Source organism: Phalaenopsis equestris, unplaced genomic scaffold, assembly GCF_001263595.1.
Source record: "Phalaenopsis equestris unplaced genomic scaffold, ASM126359v1 Scaffold000002, whole genome shotgun sequence".
NCBI classification, from domain to species: Eukaryota; Viridiplantae; Streptophyta; class Magnoliopsida; order Asparagales; family Orchidaceae; genus Phalaenopsis; species Phalaenopsis equestris.
In genome coordinates, this window is record NW_018164444.1 from 55,944,248 (window position 1) to 55,969,832 (window position 25,585).

General features: G+C 32.8%; 1 protein-coding gene across 1 annotated transcript; it reads right to left on the reverse strand.

The window, feature by feature from the left end:
* Positions 1–3,909: 3,909 nt before the first annotated feature.
* Positions 3,910–25,078, reverse strand: LOC110029926 (ubiquitin carboxyl-terminal hydrolase 18-like). The gene is made up of 11 exons (XM_020732425.1): positions 24,474–25,078; positions 21,122–21,293; positions 20,949–21,037; positions 20,761–20,846; positions 20,501–20,669; positions 20,024–20,147; positions 16,683–16,840; positions 6,650–6,734; positions 6,366–6,578; positions 5,958–6,019; positions 3,910–5,456 (listed from the first exon to the last, which is right to left on the reverse strand). The coding sequence occupies exons 1-11, from the start codon at positions 24,752–24,754 to the stop codon at positions 4,397–4,399; spliced, it is 2,499 nt and encodes an 832-aa protein (XP_020588084.1). The 5' UTR covers positions 24,755–25,078; the 3' UTR covers positions 3,910–4,396.
* Positions 25,079–25,585: the final 507 nt, after the last annotated feature.

The window sequence follows — 25,585 nt, forward strand, 5'->3', positions numbered from 1 at the left end:
CATTTGCAAAATTGCTTTTGGATTTCTTGCTTTCATCTCTGTGTCCTTGGCTGACATCCTAGTTTCAAAATTCTTAAATCAGTCACCATCGCATGCCTCCAGCGGGAAAAAAATATTACATCAGAAGTCTTGATATAAAAAAAATATCAGGACTTCAATCACTGTCTGCCACATGTACAGTACGGGCCCACTGTGCTTTAAATTATTTTATTTTATTTACTAAGGAGGCCCGGACTGTACACATGATAGACAGTGATTAAAGTCTTGATGTAATATTTCCTCCTCTAGCGGGGTGCCAACGCGCCATTTGTTGCTCTACCTCTAATAGTCCTATTGTCGTGGGTGGTGGTTGGAAACCAGCCGGACATTGTTGTCATTCTCATTTATATTTGAAGTTCTTTGGTTTAGTGACTCATTATAGTCTTCAACTTGGTTTCATGTCTTTCTGGTTTGGAAACTTATTGAAATTTAGGGTTTAAGCTATAGCCAAAGACGAGCAGATCTTTGTTCTCACTTTCAGTGTATTATGCTTGAGATGAATTGGGAGCTTTTGTTCAGAAAATAATTCACTAGTGGGAGAATCATACACAAATATTATGTTATGAACGCTTTCAAAGACATTGCTTTCCCTGCAATTTATGCCATCAACTGAACATCATTTGCTACTACAAAACATCAATTTTCTTCTAAATATTTTTATATTTGTATACTTTGTCATTTTTTTTTTATAGAAGCTTACAATATTTTTCTAATGGATGACCAAAATTCTTATTCACCCACCATTTAGACTTAAAAGTTAATTTGGGAGAGATATGTCCCACTTCTATGTTTTTGTAATGATTTAAGGAACCTTCTTTCATACATTTCTCAAGTTCTCATCCAAATATTAAAATTCATGATACATTTTCAGCTCATTTTTGTGTGTTTATCAAAATTCTCAATGTTTTTTATGTATATATGGATGCATGTTATGTATAGCCCCTGATTTTAAATCGAGCTCAAAAAAATTATTCGTGTTTGGCTGCCTTGCTTAACAAACAAGTTGAACATGAGTCACTGAACGAGTCGAACATAAGATATACTCGAACAACGGGATTTTTTAACAGCCCTGATTATCACGCCACTTGAATCTGTAGTCCTAAAAACTCATTTGATGAAAAATGATACTGATTGAACATTATGATTGAAAATGATCTTGATTTAAATTGTGAAGAATGAGTATCTATTCTAATTGTACAGCACTAATTAAAACCTCAAACGTGCTTCAATTCTTCCGTGCTTATAATTAGAGTAGATATTCATTCTTCACAATTTAAGTTTAAAATTGTAGAGATCTTAAAAATTTTAAGTACTTAAATTTTGCACGACGATCAGCATCAACAATCGTTGCCAACAATTAAAATTTATCGACTACTATCATTCAATCATCATGATGTAACTATTGGCACCGAAATGCTAGTACATCGACATTATTGTCCAATCATCACTCGTCTAATCATTAGCTCAACTATCATCACTTGACTGTTGTTATCACCATTAATATTTCTTCATTATATTTCTTTTATCATGGTACACAACTTCTATCTCTGCCATGAGAGCAAGTGTTAGTAACTTCATCATTTTAAATTCTCATCTCCCATAAAATCATAAGAATAAATCACTTATTTAAAGTTTAGTATATTTTAATTCTTTTTTTAAATTTTTTTAAAAAATATTTTCTCCCACACTAAAAAACATTTTAGTATAAAATTAAATCATCTTTAAAACAATAATGAGGCATCCAACTAAATAATAATTTGAAGAAATTCCATAAATTTCAAATGATGTTTTCTAGACAATTAAACGAGCCCTTGCTGTGGAGAAAGTATTATGCCCGCACATCGGATTTACCGCACGAAATATTTTCTCATCGCTGTAAGCTGTAAGGGTGAAAATACAATTCCACAACATTGGCTGCAACATCATTCCTCAATCAATAAATATACTGACAGTACATAGAATATATATATATATATATATATATATCTATATTTCAACTGCTACAAATAGGGCTGTCATTTTGAGTCGTGTTCGATTCGTTAAGCAGCTCGTGTTCGGCTCGTTCGTTAAGCTTAATGAACTGAACACAAAACAAATTTTTAAGCTCGAAATATAAATGAGACAAACACGAACAAACATTTGTTCGCTCGTGTTCGGCTCGAAAAGAAATGAATAAATAAATATACACCATAAATTTAAATATTATAAATTATAATTTATTAAAACTTTTTAAAATAAAAAATTTTATCAAATTTTATAAAATTAAATCCTATAAATTATAATATATAACAAATTAATAATAAATATTACTTATACAAATATTATTTATTTATATAATATAAATTACATAATTAATATAATATAATATATAAATATAAAATTAAAAAAACCCTAACTTGTTACTCCTAAAGCCCCGACCGCGACCTCCCTCTTGAATGTTCTTTGGTTCGGCTGTCTCTCCATCTTCCGACTCTTCTCCTTCCTCTCAAAATCGCGAAGAGAGTTCGGCCGCGAGAGCTTAGGGTTTGTGGTTTGTGTTCGTTGCCCTCCTCACTCTTTCGAGTCATCTCCTTCTCCTCTCAAAAACACGAAAGAGTTTCGGCTGCGAGAGCTTAGGATTTCTTCTTTCTCTTCATCTTCCTCTTCTGATTCCTCCATTTTCGAACCGAACTCAAGCCCGAAAATATTATTCGAGCCGAACATGAACACACCCTTCACGAGCCATTTCGAACACGAGCTAATATCGAACGAACCAAACACGAGCCGACCCTGAGCTCAGCTTGTTTACAACCCTATGTCACAGACAAATATTCCCACATCGGCTAGGTATAGGACTGAAAAACAATATTTAAGTCCTGGGCTGCCCACCACCCATAAGGGCTCTTTTGCGAGGTGACAAATGATATCAGAACAGATTACTGCATGCCAGATATGTGGACTCTCCATGGCCCAGTGGGACCCTCGGGAGGGGCGGTCCGGGACGAGGGCAGAGGGCATCACGTGATTGGGTAAAGGAGAATGTCACGGACAAATAATCCCACATCGGCTAGGTGTAGGGCCGAAAAACAGTATTTAAGTCATGGGCTGCCCGCTACCCATAAGGACTCTTTTGGGAGGTGACACCTACCTACAAATACTTCCCAACCAAAAGCCACGCTCAAAACCAGACGCAATAGAATAGAGGAGCCCAGAAAGGAGAAGAGGAAGCAACCATTATAATTTGGGAAATTTACATACATACCACACAAGTCTTATGTATTTACATATCCAACACCAAAAGTTTGAAATTTACAGTTATGACAATTCTGTATCATAATCATATACATTAAAGACATATTTTACTCTTAAAAAATTAATAATTGTGATTTTTTTTTCAATGTGATACTAAAGATTTGAGCGCTATGCCATGCATATGAAAGTTTAGATGTCAGATAGATAAGTATATACAAAAGAATTGTGGTATATAACTAAATGCCATATATAATTTTGTTCAATATCTATCACATGCCTCCAAATTAAAGCATAAAAAGGAAAAATATGATCTAAAAATACACACCATGGCATAAAAACAAACAACAATATAAAAGAATATGAAATTAATAGTTTAAACATACAGTTCATTTAGTTGAAAGAAAGGAAGATTAACATACATACCACCCAATTCCTATGTATTTAAATATCTAACACCCAAATTTCAATTTTTATATACATACCACCTACAATATATATATATATATATAAGGAAATGATATTTTTGATGTGATATGAAAGGTTTGAGTGGGGTATAGATGTAAAATGTAAAGTACAGGTGTTAGAAACGTAAAAACATAGAATTGGTTGGTAAGTATGTAAAATGCCACAAAAGAAAAATAAATAAAGGATTAATAGACTATATAAGATAAGAGTGCGTAAGATTCTACATGATATAAAACCCTGTCAGTGAATTATTAGTTTAAATAATGGATTGAAGAGTTAGTACAGCTGGGGGTGGCATTTAGAAGAGCATCTGAAACTCAGATCATCTCCTCCAATACTCAGAAACCATACTAAGACAAAAAAGAAACAAATTTGAATGGCAGACAAACACAGCGAAAATGCCGCCGCAGCTTCCGGCCCCGATTATGCACCAAACTGAATAATTGATTATTCTAAAGTTAGAAGACAAAGGGAATAAATCTATAGCTATCCAATACCTCTCTACCAAAATGGCACTGCTTCATGAGTTCGATGATCAACAGACTGTTGAACAGCAGCAGCTTAATCCGAAAAGTCAGCAGTGGAAAATCCATTTGATTGATTTAATCTTCGGTTCTCTTCTCGATAACATTTGGGGGTTTTCGATTTGGAAGTTCGAATATTAGGCCTCATCCATTTGAAATCCAAACCCATGACCTTCGGTCATAGAGTCGCAAACTTTGGCAAAGGTTTCGGAGCTCGAGCATGACCGCTCTAGTCCAAATTCTTCGTTGTAAAATGATCCGTTGCATTTCACTTCGGCATGATCGTGAGGACGACCGTTCGAGGAACCAGTTGAAATTGAAGTCAAGTTAGAATCAGAAGACAATGCGTCGCCACTAACACTGCCGTTGGGCATAACGATATCCGGCTCGGATTTTAAATGGCCGTTAGAATAGCCATTGGCTTTGGAAGGCCAGGAAACTACATGGTTTTCCAACTGAACTGTTTTCTCGCCCCCCGAAGTCTTCTTACGAACAGGCTTGTCGAGGAATCCACGGTTGAAGATTGGCTTCGTCTTTGGTCTCGACCCATCCATCGAAACAAACCTTTCACGTTCTACGGAAGTATCTGATGTACAGATACCATTTGTCGGGATGGATGAAACACAATTTATCGCCGGTGGTTCCGGATGAGAGCAGAAGGATGATGTCGGTGCCTTGTCTGGGCTTGAAGTAGAGATAGATGTGGCTGATGCTTCTTCCATAATTATATCTTTACCGGTGGAGGATGGGTCCGAGATTGCTTCAATAATAACTGATTCATTGCCTTCCTCCATATGCAAATTTGAATTTGCAAGATTTGAAGCTTTAGATGGGATGGATTTGATTGAAGGGCCATTTTCGAAAACATTTGCATTTTCTAATTTGATGTCATTTGCGCCAGATGGATCAACAACAGAGTTATCAACGCTAAAATTCCAGGCGAAATTCCCAGCGCAATTAGGTATCAGGTTGAGATGTCTGTCATGACCATTATCTCTTAAGGTTGAGAATTCAGATGGCGCTTCCGAATGCAAAATATTTTGCTGGGGTTCAGAATCATGCGGCATGGAGATTATATCACAGGCAGACGATTGTGTAGTATCTGGAGATTTTGAAATTTCGAGATCAGTTTCTGCTGAATGCATCTTTGTAGTAGGCTCCACAGGCTTGACAAAAGGATCCTTTCGTGGATTTATCCTAATCAATATTAAAAATAGATAATTAAAATTATTATTATTAAGAGCCATTTACATACATACCACCAGATTCTTATGCATTTACGTATCTAACAACTAAATTTTACATTTTAGGTTTACACCACTCAAATCCTTCATATTACATTAAAAAGAAATAAACACTATTTTAGCTTTTAAAAAGGTGAAATGCAACTTTTCATGCATAGAGAAGGTGGCATGTATGCAAAAATTAAAGGTAGGTGCTAAATATGTAAATAAATAAGAATTGAGTGGAATTCATGTAAATCATCCTTATTATTATTAGACTTATCCTAAAACTTACATGTTTGAATGAACTAAATGGTGTTCATTAAATATTTTGATGTGGAAACATAATATCATTAATTTAGTGTATCAAAAACACAATGTGATTGAAATAACAAGGAAGTAGCTAGTTGCTATAGTGTTTTTATACAATTACATTTAACTACAGAAGCATTTTGAAACATTTTTCTAAACTTACCTGTGATATAATAGCATATAAGCAGCTTGAGACAATACTTCCTCCACTTCAACTTTAATGACCTAAAATATCAATGTGATGAGCTCCGGAACCAAGAAAGAATTGAAATTTGTTTTAAAAAAGGGGCATTTACATACATAGCACAATTCTAATGTATCTACATACCTAAAATTTCATATTTACATACATATCACTCAAATACTTACTATCTTATAAAAACTTACTATCATATAAAAAATAGCACTATTATCATTTTTAAAAAGTGAAATACACCTTTTTCATGCATAGGCTTAAAGAATCAAAGTGCTATGAATATAAATATGAAGGTTTAACTGTAAGATATGTAAACACAAGAATTATGTGCTAGGCATGTAAATTTCCGTTTAAGAAAATGTTAGGAGGAAAAACCTTGCAATCATCAATCTTATACCAGATGCCCCGATAATCCTTGGTATAACAAATGTAATGGCCGAAAAATGAAGCATTTAGCATATCCAAATGAACAATGACGCCATACAAGGTATAGTGGTCGGTATCATCACCGCTTGCGCTCATGTATGGAGTAAGATCCAAATTTTCAGGAAAAGTTATTCTTTTGTTCAGTTTTCCAAACCTACCGCTCTGTATAAGAAGAGATGTCTTGAGAATGAAAAAGTGGCGATTGGTAAATAAAATGTTGGCGCAGCACAAACCTGGAATCTCTTGAGAGTAATGGTGAGAACGTTCGGAGCCTGATGAACTGTAAGTCTTTTCCATGCTTTGACGTAGGCGTTGCATCTGATTATAAAACCAACAAAATATGATAAGCCTGAAATAAATTCATCAACATGAAGTGAAAAAAGAAAATTGCCTCATAATTGATTATGGACTTCTATCAAGCAGTTTTTCAGTTTAAATCAGCACATTGCATAGATAATGATTGGAGCTGCCTAACAAAGTCTTAGAAGGGTAAAAAGGTTAGAAATTTCATTGAATGATGTACACTAGATGGAAACATGGGCAGAGTATGCAGTTTTACGGTTAAAAATGTTAAATTTCAAAGGTTAGAGTTATTTAACTTTTAAGTAATAAATTTATTTACGGGCAATCTTTTCCTTTGGATCGAGGGTTCTATAGATGATATTTAGTTATCATATTTATACATGATTATACAAAAATGCCAACATTATTAAAGATATTGAACGAGTATGCAAGGATAAAAAGGTTGGAAATTTTACTGAATGTACTCTGGAATGAAACGGGCAAGTATGCAATCCTATTGTTAAACATGGTGTATTTAAATGATATTGTCTGACATCAAAATAATAAGTTAAATGTCAGACTACCTTTCATTCTACGCAAAGTTCATAAGATGTAATGTGCTTCTGATATATAAGCAATCTTGTGAAAATTGATCAAGAAGCATCGTGCCTCCACAAATTCACCCACTATTATTATTAATTAGGAGTACATACATACATACCACTCAATTCCTATGTAATTATGTATCTAATATCTGAACTTCAATTTTACATACGAATTGAAAGGCATGTATGTAAATGCCCCTCTTAATTATCGCCACATAGTTTAGGAGATATACCCAATATATCTCTACAGAGTTAGGTTTCTTGCGGTTGTTCCTAGCGGCTAATATTATGGAGATTCTAATTTATAGTATGCAAGATAATAGTGGAAGCTTCCATGCATACACAATCGGTTATAATTCTTTAGGATGCATCTCTCTAGGCTCCAGTTTTTCTGTAGAGAAAAAGTTGCAGTAGTATACATTGAAGAGCAGCACCAAAAAGGATATTGGTTGAATAAAAAAGTAAAATAAAAATAAATAAATAAGTAATAAAATAAAATAAGAAAAGATATTGGCTTATTGTCTTGGTTGTTGATAACTCCGCCATTTCTGATTTTTTTTAATACATTTATTATAGTCAAAGAGATTGATAGCTTAGATTTTGAACTTTGATATTCAGGTAGGAGTTGTACTAAAAATGATATATGTGTAATTGTAGATAAGAGTTTGAAATATAATAGTGTGAAAATTAATAAAATTAAAGATAAAAATATATATCTAAAGATTGTTATTTATACTGGGATTCTTAGTCTTATAAATGTTTATGCTCCCAAATAAGTTTAGATATATGTTCAAAAAAAAAAAATGTAATGACCTAAAATAATTAATATAATGATACCTCTCGAAAAAAAATTATAATAATAGATATAAATTGACATGTTGGAAGAGTGAGAAAATTTTAGAATCATTCATGATGGCTATAGTTTTGGAATGACCAATAAGAAGGCAGAGTTATAATAAATTTTATTTCATCTTATTATTTTATTATTGTCATACTTTATTTAAAAAGAGATAACCATATTATTTTTTATAAGAATAAATATAATAAAATACAATTGATTATTTTCTTATGAGAAAGATGTAACATCGAGATTATAAAGATTATAAGATCACTCAAAGTAAAAGGCTTAAGTACCCAACAAAGATTATTTGTTTTGATATTTAAGATAAAATACTAGAAGATGAAAGATACAATAAAAATATTATTATAAATTTAAATAAAGGCACTGAAGAGAAACAAATAAAATCATTTTTATAAATAAGCTTTAAAATCTTAAGATTTTGGATGTTCATAAAGAGGCTCGCACTATGTGGAATAAAATAATGAGTACTGTTAAGTAAATTACATAATATGTGCTTACAAATTAAAAGAAAAAGCTATTATAAATAAAAATAATTCATAGTAGAATAATAATGTGTAAGAAATGATAAAAAATAAATTTTGTTATAAAAATTGACCTAGTAAAAAATCTTGGTGAATTGAAAAAAAAAATTAAGGTGGTGCGTATGGAATCTAAGAGAATAACTTAAAATGTTAAGAATTCTATTTTTAGTGATTTTATAATAAATTTGATATTGAATAGTGAAAGATATATAGAAGCTAATCAAGGAAAGATATAAGAAAAATAAATATTTAATTCAAGTAAAGTGTATCAAGGATGAAAAAACAAATCTTAGATAAGCATATTCAACATAAATGAGTGAGATATTATGATAATTTTTTTAAGGAACTTTGTAAAAATACGATAGATTTGGGTGATCTTAACATCGTAAATAATAACAAAATTTGACATTTTTACCAACACATTAGTAAAACGAAAGTTGAAGTGACTTTAAAGAAAATTAATATGGAAAAGTAGCAGGGCCTGATAGTATTACAATAAAAGTGTAAAAATATTTAAGAAATCTAAAAATTACTTGATTTACTAAATTTTTTAATATTTTAAAAACTAAAAAGATGATAGATGAGTGGAGAAAGAGTCTATTAGTTCCTAAGAATATAGGGGATACACAAGAGGACAACTTGGGGAGAAATTACATTAATGTGTCATACATTAAAAGTTATGGGAGAGAGTAAATAAGCATTAGGTTATGATGTGATATAAAAATTTCTCAAAACCAAATTGGACTCATGTCGGGCAAGTCTACTGTGGAAGTTATACATTTATTGAAATGTTTAATGGAGAAGTATAGAGAAAGTAAGTAAAGTATTGATGTTGCTTGTATTCAAGTCATAATATATATATATATACTAGAAATGTTACTTGTGTTCACACACGATGAGGATTGGCCAAGTATTTCCTATTTCAATTGAATTACATCAGAGATTGGTTTTAAGCCCATATATTTTGCTTTGGTTTGTTTTAGTTATGCATGTTCTTATTGGATGTATACAAAAGGATGTACCTTGATGTATGTTTTTTGCTATTATATCGTTCTTGTGGATAAGAGTGAAGAGAGTTCAAGTAAAATTTGAAATATGAAGGTCAAATTTAGAGTCTAAAGGCATTCGTTTGAGTAGATTTAAAACTAAATACATGGAATGCAATTTTAGGGCTAGTAGATCCATTGGCAAAGTTTTAATAATGGGTGATCATGTCATTAAAAGGAGTGAACATTTAAATATTTCGGGTCTAATGTTCAAAGCGATGGTGATATAAATGAGGATGTTATTACGACACAAAATGTTGGTGATATAAATGAGAATTCAAGTTGGATGGTTGAAGTGGAGGAATGCATTAGGCCTACCGTGCAATAGAAAAGTACCGCGTAGACTTAAAAAAATAATTTATAAGATGTGGTGAGATTTGCAATGTTTTATGGCACAAAATGTTGGTCTATAAAAGAAAAGCATAAAACTAAGTGTTGTTCGGATGAGAATGCTCAAGTGGAAGAGTGGTTTTACACTTAGAGACAAAATGCAAAACAAATATATCCGTTGAAGGGTTGGAGTAGCTCCAATGGCAGACAAGATAAGAAAGATTCTCCTTAGATGATTTACTCACAATAAACATCGACCATCTGATGAATCAATTAGGAGAGTAAATGTTTTGAATTTGACTCATGTTAAGGTAAAGGTAGACCTAAAAAGACTTGAGCATTTTGTATAAAAAGGGATCTTAAATTATTAGAATTAAATTAAAATATGACACTCAATACTCAATAGGACACAATGGAGAAAAAAATTCAAGTAGTCGATCCCATTAAGTAGGATAAAGGCTTATTATTGTCGATATATCTAAAATGTGGTCGGCATCTATACTTAAACAACTACTCTTGGCATTTAACAATCTTTATTAATCATTTGACGATTCATAGGGTCCAATTATTCCATAAGTACAATTCTCTAATTTAGTCTTATCGATTATACAACATTAATAAAAAAAATCACTCGAGTTAATTAGGATTAATTTCGTATCACAATTTCTAAACGAACCATTTTAGATCAATTTTCTATAATCAAGGAAGAAAATAGAAAATGTGATAATTTGGAACAAAATTAGCCACACAAGAATAATCAAGTAGATTATTTTGGGATCTAATCCATCTTTTTTATGATGCCCAACTAAAGAAAATTTTATTCAAAGGTATGTTCTCTTTTAAAAGGGCTAATGGTAGAATAGTATACTCTGCTACGAGAGGATTTGATGAAAGGAGAAGAAAACAAAGCAAGGAGGACAAACTAATTCAAGGAGGACACGTCATTGGATTGTCAGGAGTTAATGGGTTTGGTCCTTTGAAGTCCAACATGAATAAAAGATGGACCAATCCCAAGATTTATGAAATACATAATTGACAAACTAATTTAATTTGATAAATTTGGAGTTTATATTGTGTTATTCATATGCAAGTACATTGATAGAAAAAGAAATTAAAATGATAAAAAAAATTGTGATAGACCAAGCACACAAAATTCACATGAGAAAAATATTATGGATAGATAAATGATAATTTCGACAATAAGATGATTGTCAAATACAGCTAAATTCCATTTTCCAAAAATTGAAAGCCAATTCTATGTTTTTCTCAAGTTATAAAAACCCATAAATAACAATCTAAAGTACTCAAATTCAGCGCCAATAGTCATATATAAACATATGAAAAAAATCCCAAAATGCTTGGAATTTCTACGAGAGTGTCACCTATGATTTGTGGCCATGCATGAAAGAATCGGCATATTATCATGTATGGTCACATAGGTTTGGTATGCACATTCCATGAAAACCCCTAACTTCCCGGGATTCTTTTTGGGGAGTATAGCATTACACAACATATTATAGAGTATCAAAAAACTCAGAAAAAATCATGTGAATATTGCATAAATTCAAATATAACCATGGTGCAAAGGTGATTAAGACATGGCATAAGGCATAAGGCAATTCAAGCAGTTGAAACAAATGCAGTGAAAAAAAGAATCACAAATTTGAGACGAAATACAACCAAAATCGGACTTTCTCATAGAGTCAAACAGTCTTTAAAAAAAGGCTCCGACATAGCTTCAAAAAGCTATTAAAAAAAAGACAACAGAAAAAAGCAAAATACATCTACTTTAAAAATCCCAAATTTAAAATTAGGTATATATTTTTTAAAAAACTTTACTTTCTGCAAGTTATATATAATTAAATTTGATCCAGAATCATTGTCTCCACATAGTCAAATTCATTTAAACTTTTTTTTCTGGAAGGTGAATTGAAAAAAAAAAACTCTCTAGTGGTATACTTAAAAGAGTAAATAGGCTCAGTTTCTATTAGGGTCACTATTTTAAAAATCTCAAGATTAAAATTAGGTATATAGTTTTTAAAAATTAGTTTCTATTAGGGTCGTTTACTTTAAAAATTACAAATCGGGTAAACCCAAACAGACCTGAACAAAAATCCGATCAACTGGAACAAAAAATTTAAGTCAAAAGTGAGTTGGCTCATTTTTGACACTCTTAAATCAGCACACTTACTGATAGAACCTTGAGATTGAACCGAGCTAGCATCATTAAAGCCAATGTTTTAAAAGTTGGATCAAAGAGAACGTGGACGGGACCCTCATACCATCCTACCTTGTCAGTATCGGAGTTATCATCACAAATGAGATTGGGGATCTTGTTTTGGCCTAGAGATAGCAGCTACAACATTGGGATAGCTCACAGGTCGAGCTACAAGCCATTGTCTCTCTCCACCAGATCACTGAGCTATGGGTGCTGGTGCAAAGGTAGCATCGTTAGCGGGGAGAATGTAAATGTGATCATGTTCATTAGGGAGTTTATGCAAGACAAAATCGCGCCCATACCACCAAACCAGCCCAAGCTTTGCTTTCCTACTACAGTTCTGCCAAGTGATATATTTCAACACATATCCAGAGATGGAAATAGAGTGACACATTGTTGTGCTCACCTAGCCCTCCAAAAGCATTTTACTTTAAAGGATGTAAATGAGCAAGACGCTCTTTTTTCTCTTGTTTTAGAAGATAGGATTCATATTCTTAATGCCTGAGGGACAACTTTGTAACATTTTGTAACTTTTTTTAATAGCAATGCAAATGCAAAATTTTAAGGTTTGGTTCGTATACAAAAATGTTTTTTTTCATAGAATTGAATAAGAAGTTAGAACCATAGTTGAACCAATTGCAGTTGTGAAAAACTGCCCGTCTCCTATTTTGATCAATTTATTACCATTTATTTTTAATCAAACGACTGAAAATAAAGAATTTTAAATGAATAAAACTACATAATTTTTAAAACCTAATTTCTAACACCTCAAACTTCCAATTACATAGATTGTCCTAGACTTCGTTGTTCACACTCTGTGAACCCTCCACCCAATTGCATACACGTCCCCCCTCTGCCTTTACCTCATTCACATCAATTGAATTCCTTAGTTGAATTTTATATTGTGCACCTTTCTATCTTCCAAGTATCCTTCATTTAGTACTTTCAATTGTTAAATTTTTTAAACTTATTATATTTTGCTGGAACTTGAAAGATTTAAGAATATACTTTAGTTATTGTTATTTTGGGTTATATACAAGAGACCTAAAGAATACAAAATTCATATAAAAATTTTGACTAATAAAACTAAATTTTAGTTTTTATAAATTATTATGCATTGTTACATGTGAATTCTCTGAGTGTTTCATAAGTATTAATCATTACTTTTGGGGACTAATCTTTGTTCCAAGCCAAGACCTGGATCTTCAATTAAGTGATATAAATTCTTATTATTTCTATCAACTTGTTTGGTAATTAGCGAGTGTGCTTGTTTGGTGTGTATGTGAATAAAGTTTTGTATAGTGTGTTATGTATTAAATTCCTTTTTGTAGCATAACTCTTGACTGTTGAAAATTTGATATATATTCACTATATTTTGTCAGATTGCAAATTTTGAAACATGTTTGTTGTGTTCGCATTAAAGATATCGAATTTTTGCTGAAGATAAGAGTTGAAAACTTGTGGATTGTGATTTTTTGGGTCTTCATTCTGCATCTCATCCTAAAGTATATTAATAAACCCTAAAGTGTCTTGAAATCACATAAAAAAAATCTTATATTTTAAAGAAAAAATAAAAAATAAATAGCCTGCAAATTATGCACTAATTTAGAACTAACCATGCTCAAATTAGAGGACTGGGTATGACATGACGCGCAAGTTCTCATTAGATGCGTCTTTGTTGTACAAAAAAATAAAAAAATAAGACTCATCAATGTGATTTAGTTTGCCTCCAATGTGACCCGTGTTCTCGACATGAAAACAATCCTTTATAATAGAAGGATATGAAACAGCATGACCACAAAAAGGCTAGAAAAGCTTGTAAAGAAGAAGCTATAAAAATGAAAAGATGAAGAAAAAAAGTGAGATAAGCTAATCGCATGATTGAACAAGAAGAGTAACTCCCTTGAAAGGTTTTAGGTTTCATACTAAATCAAAGATCAAAATCTCAAGATATAAGAAAGTCTCCACATCAATAACATAAATTTTCTTAATTCCATAATCTACCTTATAACCCATAGAATATCCATATTTATAGATTGAACAAAAAACAAACCGTTATTAAATTGCCACTAGGTTGTTAACAAATTGTCAATAAATTACTAACAAATTCCATACAAACTTAATAAAACTAACTAGAATAGCAGTGACAAAAATTAAAAATAAAATATATAAAATAATTCAAACATCTATTATAAATTAAAATTTCAAAATATATGTCAGCATTTAGATATAATGCTTCATATGTCAACACACCACGCACTAGCAGAAGCCTCATGAACGTAGTATGCTATTCAGCCATTGAATATCATGTTTTGAAATGCGTAGGATAGTTTGAATATGGCTATGCACATAAAAAGGAGACAAAATCAAGTGTATACCATAATGCCATAACTGCGTATTGACAAAAAAAAGTTTCATAAATAATTAAAACTAGTGGTTTAAAAACTAATAATAGTGAAAAATTGAAAGACATCATAAATATCAAGAAAATTTTGCATAGAAACATAATGATAACAAAAAACAATTGAAAATGCTCGTCATTATGAGAGCCTAAAGACCAATTGCTGATAAGAACCTTTGGAGTTTAAATATTATTTTTAACAAAAGTTTGTAAAAATTAAAAATAAACTGCTTTGTAAAATGATGGGCAGAAAATATGTCCATTAGATAAGTAGACAGATTGATGTGGGCATCAGGAAAAGGAAAGGGTTGACCTAAATTGACATGGATAGACATTTGAAATGATCTGCAAATAATAGGTTCAACACATCAACCAACATGACAAAAATGAATGACAAAATGAGGATTCGTACAGCCCACACTTAGGATAAGAAGATGATGATGGCAAGATAATTTTTCTTCCAATTCAACTGTTCTATTGATTTTCTTCCTATTACGTTGAAAAAGATTCGAGAGTAGCCATAAATTGGTCATTCATGACAGAGAGTGGGCCCTGATGGATGTAAGTTAATAGGGAAAGCGCTGAGATTCTTATAACTATAAAGAGCAAAGTTTCAGAAAACACAATTTCAGGTGAACCTTAATAAGCAGCAGTTCTCTTAAGATTGGAAAGAATTCTATAAAAATATTATTCGCATATTTAATTGGCCAGATTCAGTAATTTAGTAAATGCAAGCGTATTGCAACAGGGTTAGCATACTGGTTACAAGTCGATGATTAAAAAAGAATCAACCAAAACATATCCTTGTTAACAAAACTGAAAAAATAAAGGAGTTCAAAAAAAATTAAAAAATCTAGTATGTTTTCATACTTTAACTGATTAGCTAGATATTATAGATGGGGCCACTGAACAAAAATAAAAAAGGGACCACAATAATTTCTCTGCATTATGCAAAAAACTAATAATGTGTCAAAAATTAACTTTAACCTGTGCAATATGATGGCCAATAACTAGAGGAGCAGTTCGCAGTAAAGTAACAATTTAATCCATAGTTAGTCTCTGTATTTGAACCAGGAAAAAAAAAAAAGATTCAGACATTCATTGCATGTTTTTAATAATTCAATCCACTATTACAATTTTCCGCAGCGAATCGAAAAAAACTTGCAGCTCACAAAAAGACGCATAAGAGGATCAATGCCATGCTATACCTAAATAAAAAATAATATCAAATTTATCTTCAACCACCCCCATACACTAAAAATTACACCTACCTCCCCTGCCAATCTAAATGCTGCAAAATCCTCCATGGACAAACAATTAAAATGTGTGTTCAAGTTGATCAAAATATATAAAGGCCAAAATTTAGGTTTAAAATGTAGACATGCTTAATTTTTAAATCAAAATTGCGTTGACTCAAAAACCAAAATCAACTAAAGAATAACCTATTTAATTTTTTAGTCTAAAATAAATCCTCTACTTGACCAGTCAATGAACATCCTTCACCTCAAGGGGACATATTTAAATCAATTGGATCATGTTGACACAAAAAAATTGCATAAACATGTAATAAATGGGTCGCATGTTAGGCTTGGGTCAATCGAGTTTATGTTGAGTTATTTCCAGGTTAGACATTATGACCTATATAATAAATGGATCAATTCAAGTAAAAGAATGTCAATAAGGCCAAATTTGGGTCAAAACCAAATCTAAACCATTAAAATGAATCAACAACCCTAGTATATAGAGCAAAAGAGAGATGAGAGTAGTCTTAAAATCAATAGAGATGTAATTTTAACCTAAGGAGGTTAAACTAACTAAAACAATTAATAACTACAGCACCACAATTTTTTCAGTGCAAAAGCATAATTAACAGTATAATTCCAATGGATGATACTTTAATTACAGTTATAATTGTAAAGCTCTCATACAAACATGAATCAAAATAATAGTGCCAACAAAAAAGGGCTCAATGTACCCAAATGCAACATTAAGGATTCTTACCCATCGCATTTGTACATATTATCCCCATCAAGCCACTCCTTAACCGTAAATTGATCCAGGCACTCCTCCAAAGATTCAGAGTCCCCATGTATTTCAACTGTCAGATCCATCATGTTCTCATAACGGTTTGAGACCACATCACAGTTTGTACATATTACCTGACAGTATGCATCAGTTTAAAAGAAGACAAGGAAGATTGGTTTGGAAACTTGAAGTACAGTGCTAGTAATAACTATAAATGTCCGAATCAAATTACAGAGAATTGATAAAGAAAAGAGATAATCAGGAAAAAATTAGGAAAGGAAAACCAGAAGTTAAGTAACAAAAAGCTAGTTCTATTCCAAGGTATATCCCCCATGCTAATAGTGTTCAAATGTCACTGATTGAAATTTGATGTTTATTGCGGCAAAAAATAATGATCGTCTCTTTCCTAGCCAAATTTTGACCTAGTAAAATTAAAAAAAAAAAGTGGCATTGTACATACTCATTTGGGAAAAATGTCATCATCATTGGCATGCTCACTAGCCCACCCAAATATTATTCGGGATCAACGCAATCTTAGTAATCTGGAGCTACCAACTCCTCCAAAAGCCTAAACAATGGAGAAGACGCCGCCCATACTTTATAGCATAACTGTAGAAGGTCCCCTAACCTTTAAACCCAAATCTATGAAAAATCCACACTGCTAAATGAACCAACTGCTAATTATTATTGAATGCAATTTTGCATCCACCATAGACTATAAAAATTGTGTTATTCTGCCCTTCCAAAAATCCTTCATTATTCTCTCCATTACTATGGCTGTATATTTGCGCTTTAACTTTTAACTTGTTCTGGTACAAGTTGACGCAAGCCCAATCAACACTTTGTCATCAAAGGTCTAAAACCACAAGTACAAATGAATCAAGACTACTAATGAAACAATCATCTATTGTATTCATAAATAATAATCTATTGTATTCATAAATAATAATCTATTGTGGATAAATGCAAGTTAACTCATAAGTCCATAGTGGACTATGAGATATTATATTTGTTGTCCGACCTTATTGGTAATCTTTATCATTAATTGCTTCAATGCAAGAGCCTTGTTTAGAACCATTACTCATAAAAACGTTATTGTAAAAAAGACAAAACAAAAACAACAATCACGGTTTGTAAATGAAAGTAAAGCATCTCACACTACATAATTCCCACCGACAACCTCAACCGGAGCAAGTCAACAGTTACCATAACTCGATCATCAATTGCATTTGATGCAAGACAATTACCTTATAGTTGATCGTGTATCAGAAGAGAAATGATTGGTGTTATCTTACCATTTTGACATTCTTTGTCATAAATTGATGTGAAACCACATCAGCCACCATACATAAGTCACAAACTTTCCCAGTTTAGTTATTTTTAACCTTTCATTTCATAAGTCATTGAATTTCATGCTCCAAAATAACAAAAAGAGAAGTGAATTGGACAAAAAAAATGAAGTGACTTGGACAAACTTTCTTTGTCGATAGCCCCGGACAAATCAATCGAATATTGATGATTCCTATCTAGTAAAAATACTGATCACCTTGGCTTTACTGGCCAAACAATTTTAACCTGTGTAACTTTCAAAGGAGGTCACACATGCTAGAAATGTTTGAACAATAAGCACAATGAGTTCGCAGTTCCTAATGTCACACAAGTCATCAAACATAAGGCAGCTCAATGTTTAAGAGTTTTGTGCATTGTATTTAGAAGATCCAACGTTATAGACATAATAACAGAGATAGTGACTTGTGATTGAATGATCATAAGTGTGCATTTTGAATTGCATCAATTCTCCTATAATACCAAAAACTTCACATGAGAAAGTAAACTGTACTGTTATGCATGGGAAGTCCACTTCAAAAAATTGATGAACCAAAAATTAATCCTCAAAAGGAAAGGACTAATTATTTTGCTATGGGGAAAGACAAATTGAAAAAACGATATCAACAATTTATGTAGAAGACATTCATCATAGATTCCCCCGAATAAAATTATCAATGGCCCTGGAAAGTAACCTTCGAAAGCCTGGATTTCTTAATGTACAGAGGCGGGTTAATTTAAACTAAAAAAATACATTTAGCAATAATGCGATAAAGAATAGAAATTTTCACCCCTTTTGTCATTTTAGGTTCATGGTAACGGTAGTTAATTGGGTCTTGGTTTAGTTAAATAAACTGGACTGGATCAATAGGTTTTGGATAACCTAACAAGGCTGGCATTGGTTTGATTTGGATAAAGGTAGAATTTTAACCAAATAAAGGAACCAGCAACATGAACCAATAAAATATTCTTAATTTAAACATAATAATGAAGATTGACCGATTTATAAAAAGTTTAATTCACATGAGAAAACTGAAAGAGAGCAAACTCTCTATGGATAGCATAACCATGACAAAATCTAGTAGTCACTTATCTAAAACATTAGTAGACAACCATGGCAAATAAATCAAAACAGAAACCAAAAGCCTAAAAGCCTTCAGAGAAAAGATAACAAAATTATTAACTAAAGTGGATCCCGTATATTGATGGAAAGAATGCAGGTAGAGAACTGCAAAAAAAAAAAAAAGAGAGGAAAAGATAGATCAATTAACAACAGAAACCACATAGCTTAAATGCTCTTCAAAAGAGATGAGAAACGTATTTAAAAGGGGAAATATACATACCTAGCACATAATTCTTATGTATTTACATACATCACACCTAATTTTTATATTTACACGCATAGCACTTTGGTGCTTTAATCCTATGCATGAAAGGTGTATTTCACTCCTAAAAAGTGCTAATAGTGTAATTTTTTATGTGATATTAAAGATTTGAGTGCTATGTGATGGAAAGAACGGAGATAGAGAACTGTAAGGCAAATACATAAGAATTTTGTGTGATATAAAATTTTAAGTGTGAGATATGCAAATACATAAGAATTTTGTGGTTTGTATGTAAATTCCCCATTTAAAAAATGAAAGAAATGCAGTGATGGAAAGAACCGAGATAGAGAGCTGCAAGGCAAGGTGGACAAGAAAATTTACTCCAAGGTAATTCCTATATATGCAAAAAAAAGATTTCGTGATGAAAATAAAAATCAATTGTTTGAAGCTGATATTATTTTGCAAAGCCATGGACCGAGACCATCACTTCACCTCAAATCAATTTGCCATAGCATACCTTCAGAGTATTAAAGGCACATATGAGAAGCAAACAATCAAATAACATTTCATCCGCAGCAAATAAATTATTATAAAGCAAAGTTGCATAATTCAAAATTCTGAAACACGATGACATCAAGAAAGAACTATCAAGTAATAAAATCCAACCTGTGATCGGAGATGGCCACCAAATATGTACTGGACAATAGTCGTCTCTTGTGTGCTAGGATCCACAGCTTTTTCACCTCCATATTCATCAAGGCAAATTGATTGCATTGTATCAATAGCAAACCTAAACGTTGAATAAATTCACTACACTATGAAAAACCATAGATGCAACAGGCTGATGACAAAAAGAAATAGGAAGATTTACATACATACCACTCAATTCCTATGCATTTGCTTATCTACACCTAAACTTCAATTTTTACATATATGCCAACCTACCTATGCTTGAAAAGGTATATTCCACATTTTAAAAGTCAAACTAATGATATTTATGATATGAAATATTTGAATGGTATAAATGTAAAAAAGTTAAGTTTAGGTGTTAGATATGTAAATGTATAGAAATTGGATGGTCTGAATGAAAATGTCCCAAAGTAATAACTTGAGCTTATCAAAATGAAAGAGAACGAGAATGACCTCATGAATTCATGAGCATCCTCCTGTCTTCCATATCCAAGGTTACCACCAATATTTGGTAAACGAGAAAGAATATTAATGGGCGAAAAGGCTTGTGAGCTTTCACTAGCTCTTTTAATGTGGACTTGCAGCTCACACAGGAAACACCAATTATCTCTCCTCCTCAAGCCTGCAAAATGATTCATTGACACAAGTAAGAAAGGTGAATAAGAAATTAACGCAAAGGTATGAGATTGGGACTAAAGTATGCAATCACATACATCCTCTATTATGGTCCTTCTCCAATAAATAGGCAACAAGTGGCCGTGTAGATGTCAGACATTGTAAAACCACATTTGCAAAGCAACTGCAGCACATATTAGAAGTGTAATGAACCAAGAAATTATGGGTAAGCTAATTACACTAGCGAAGTCATAAACTATCAAAAAAATTAATTTGATGCTCTAACCTGTTCCCACAATTTAAAAGCCCGCGAGGTGGAAAAGCTGGCATATCCCAGACAAAAAGCTTGACAAATTCATCATATGGAAAAAGGATCTGGAAAATAATAACTGTGACAGTTGTAAAAGGGAAAAGGAAAAAAAATTGTCATTTTAAACTGATGCCTCAATGAAGCGTTACCTTTTTTGGTTCTTTTAGCACCTTACGGGTTCCATGACCGGGCACCAGTGAAATGGCTGAACATTTCCTCCTTGCACCTGTTCCAATGGTATCAAACTTATCTGCAGAACCAACTTCCCTGCATTTTGACTTGTGCTCGGCTTTCCAATGATCTGACTGGCATACTTGAGAGCTGAAATTTGAAGTACAACTTTAAATTTATAATGGAATTCTCAAATGATAAAGATAAGCGCTATGGAAACAATACAAACATTCAAGAAGGATCCTTTATGTAGCACAGTCATGAGCTTGTTAAAACCACTAGCAAGAGGGAATGTCACAAAACTCTGCAATAGATTAAAGTTTCAAAAATAAGAAGATAGTATCTATGCACAGAACTAATTGTCAAAACCTTAAGTTACACAATGAAGGGAACCCAAGAACGTTGAATCATAAACAAACTTTGTCATTAGGAAATGAAAGTGGGGAAAAAAACACATTATAGGCGGCTTGAGTACATTCTACTGATGATTATTGTGCCACGTTAGTAATTTGATGATACCAGATCCTCTCGTGTCACTAGTATTATCAAGTACTTCATACAGCTTTATCTAATCATAAGTCATAACAACCGTGGAGATGATCATGTTCATTAACAAAGTTCACTAGGCATGCTTGGATGATGTGTTCAATAGTTGATCAAAATATTTAAAGGTTCTATCTCCTAGAATGAGTTGCATTATTAGCAAAGCCGAAAAGATGACAAAACATAAGTATATAAATATTTTTTTTAAACAGAGAGAGAGAGAGAGGGGGGGCCCAGGATAAGCAAGGCCTTCAAAATAGAGGCACTAATAGTTTGACCCTGCTCAATGTAAAGATTTAAAGAATACAGGCAAAGCAGGGAAAAAGAGAACATCTATTTGAGAGAAATCCATAATTAAAAAGTTCTTTTGTTTTCTTACTTGACAACAATTTACTGAAATGCCCACAAGGATTGTCCACTAGTCATGACAAGCAATCATGGAACCATTAACAAGACACTTAATCTTGAACTAGAATTATCATAGCATAAAATTTATTTAAAACGAATGAAGAACTAGTTATGTAGTTATATTAACTATCAAGGAAAAGTAATTGAGGTTGAGATCATCCGCGATAAGTACCATCAGACTATGGATGATGGGAATGGAAGAGGATATAAAGGTCCACTTAGATATGTATCCAAATTATATGAGATAACTGAAATTATGGATACAGAAAGTGAATTTTTTTGTGGTTATTGTATTTACAATAGATAACTGAAATTATGGATACAGAAAATGATTTTTTTGGGGTTATTTTATTTACAATAGATCTGCGTTGGCACAGTTACATGATAAGCCTTCCCATATTTTGAGGAGTATGAAAAATTATGCAAGAACTCCATAGATCCATGGAAGTTGATATCAAGGCTGCAGGAGTCCAGAAAGAAAAAAAACCCTAAACCATAAATCATAAAAGTAGAAGAAAACCAGTATGATTCAAGTGGTAGAGAGGGAGTGAATAATAATGATCTTGAGTTTGACAACTTTGATCTTTATAAAGAAGAGGTATACCTAGTTAGGCTTGGGTGTAGACACCACTGGCCCCCAATAAGCGCACAATAAATATGAAGAAGCACGCACTCAAAAACACGCATCTCAAATTCTCAATGTCACAATGGGTCGAGTTTGTAAAACGGCCCAGTATAGGTGTCGGGAAACGCAAACAAACATTGGATTGAATGGGAGTTGGAAATTCTCTCTCAATATCATAGCCGATCTCAATGGACTGATGGTGATGCGCCTTGATTTATATCTAACCGGTTGCTTTAGTGCTTGCGTAGAGCATTCTAATCAGCGCAAAACCTCAATAAATACTAATATCACTATCTCATTTAAACTTGCTACAAGCTACTGAAACGCAATGGTATAATCATTCTAGACGAAAATTTAGGAACGGAACACATTCAATGACAACCAAGAAAAAAACACTCAAATCCTCCTTTCTGGCAAAGGATGACATTTAAGTTATTAGGATTTAGTAAATCTCATAACTTTGGATTTACTAAACCCTGAATGGTTTAAATCCAAAAAACAGTTTGGTAACGGATTTCCTAAATCCTGTAAATCCAGCATACTGTTTGGCAAGTAAAACAAACAGAATAGTTCTTCCACAAAATCCCATAAAACCTGTAAGTCCGCCGATTTGTGGGATTTAGTAAATCCAGGATTTACGGTCGAAATCCATGAAATCTGGATTTATCAAATTTGCGGCATTATTTTGTCCAAAATGACTGTCTGGCAAGATTTAACCTACATCCAGGTTAAATCCAGCTCTAAATCCATTGCCAGAGCCCCTAAATGATCATAATTTTATTGTGCTTTAACCAATAATTGATTTTTCGATTCAAGCTATGCAAATCTTAGGGATTTTGACCATGTAAATATTCTGACTTCATCTTAGAGAATACTATATCTTACTCCCCTGCGTAATGCCTCAGGTACTCTTGACAGATATTGATTTTCAACCAACAGTCCACCACATTTCTCTTAACAATGATGGCTCAACATTGCTTCTTATTGGTTCTGAAGGACTGAGTGTCATGCATCTGCACGAGAGGACTAATACAACTGATGGCAAAATATCTTGCAGGTATAGTAGGTAAAACTTCAGCATATGTTTTACTATTACGTTGAATACTTGTTGCAAGTGAATAGAGAGAAATACCAAACTGAAAGTATAATAAATATTTAATTTTTCTATATAATGTTATTTGCCCCTTTTTTTCCTGTTTTAATATTCAGAATTAGTTAGTGTTTCATTCTACTTTAGAACCTTTTTCTGATCAGAAAAAGGACGTCTGTTGGTTGGCTTGCTAAGCCTCTATGTTGGTGGTATGGATCCTTATTATGTTTCCAGGGTTTACATGGATCATTTCATGTTGTTCTCCTTAAAATTCTGTAAATATTGACCCATCTGCCTCTCCTAACTAACTAGTTTTTGTGCTTCTACTATTTCATTGTAGGAGATCTTATTTGCTAAGTTGATTAATTTTTACATTGGATTTCCAGTTATTCATTTTTCTTTAACTTTTCACTTTCTACTGACTTAAGGGCAGAAATTATCATGCGTTTACCAGTATTGTTGATTTCATCTGCTCATCTTTATGCAGTTGTAATTGCTATTTGAATTGGAAGATTTGCTTTATTTGAACTTGGGTTTCCATGGTTAGGGAAAAGCAAAAAATCATTCAAAATCATTTTTTTGCAATTCACTGATAAAAAAACTAAAAACATTCAAACCAAACAGAATGAAAAGGGTAAGAGGGCTGAGCCAAAAAGACCCCTACCAGTACCACACGCTCTTGCACCTCGAACACTTTTTGCTTGCCGGTCGCGCGCAAACAGGGCATTCCGATGCCCCCGCGCCTACGTTACTCCCGACGGATCCGATAGGCATATGGTATCGATCTCGGAACTCCTCGTTGCCCTCAATATCGGCGTTCAAAGCGAAGGGCCAGGTTACGGCTTTTCTGACGAACAAAACCCCAGCGATGATCACTACCAGGCAAGTCCACGCGAGGTGATAGAGTGCAGAGAGATCCAGCGCGGTTAGAACAGCGCCGAGCATCTAAACATAGGGTTTCCGCCGATAGTTTTTTAGGGTTCTCATCGATCGGCAGCGAGTTGTTCCAAACGCTCGATCTCGAGAAGACGATTACAAAACTAGAAGGAGCGAGCGAGACGAGGGACCGCCTCCCGTTGCCTCCGCTGCTATTTCTCCTCTCGATCGCTCAAACCGTCCTGATTCGGATTGTATTAATCATCAGTGAATTATAGGCTTGATTGCCGCCATTGTTGCGGTGACGGAGAAGGGGAAGGTAGGGCTGTCAAAAAAGCTCCTTGTTCGCGAACTGTACGTGAACAGTTCGTGTTCGTGTGTTTGATCGTGTGTTTGATTCTTTTAGGAGGAGGGGGAACAAAAGTTTTTGGTTGGGTTAGACGAGAGTCATGATTCAAATGGTTCGAAATATAAAATAATTTAAAAGAATTATATATAAAAAAATTATATATATTTAAAAACATTAAATTTTATAAATTATAATATATAATAAATTAATAATAATAATATATTAATATATTATATTAATAATATACTAATATAGATATTATATATTTATATAATATAAGTTATATGATTAATATAATATATTATTTATATATATTAATATTAGGGATTTATTTATACATTAATATTAGGGATGTCAAACCGGCTCGTCGTTCGCGAACAGCTAGTGCTTGGCTCGTTCGTTAAGAAACTAACACGAACAGTGAATTCACGATCAATTTTGAACACAAGCTTATTTCAAACAAACTAAATTTTAAACGAATCGAACACAAACACGAGCTTTGTTCGTTCGTGTTCGGTTCGTTTACACCCCTAGGGGAAGGGGTGGGTGAG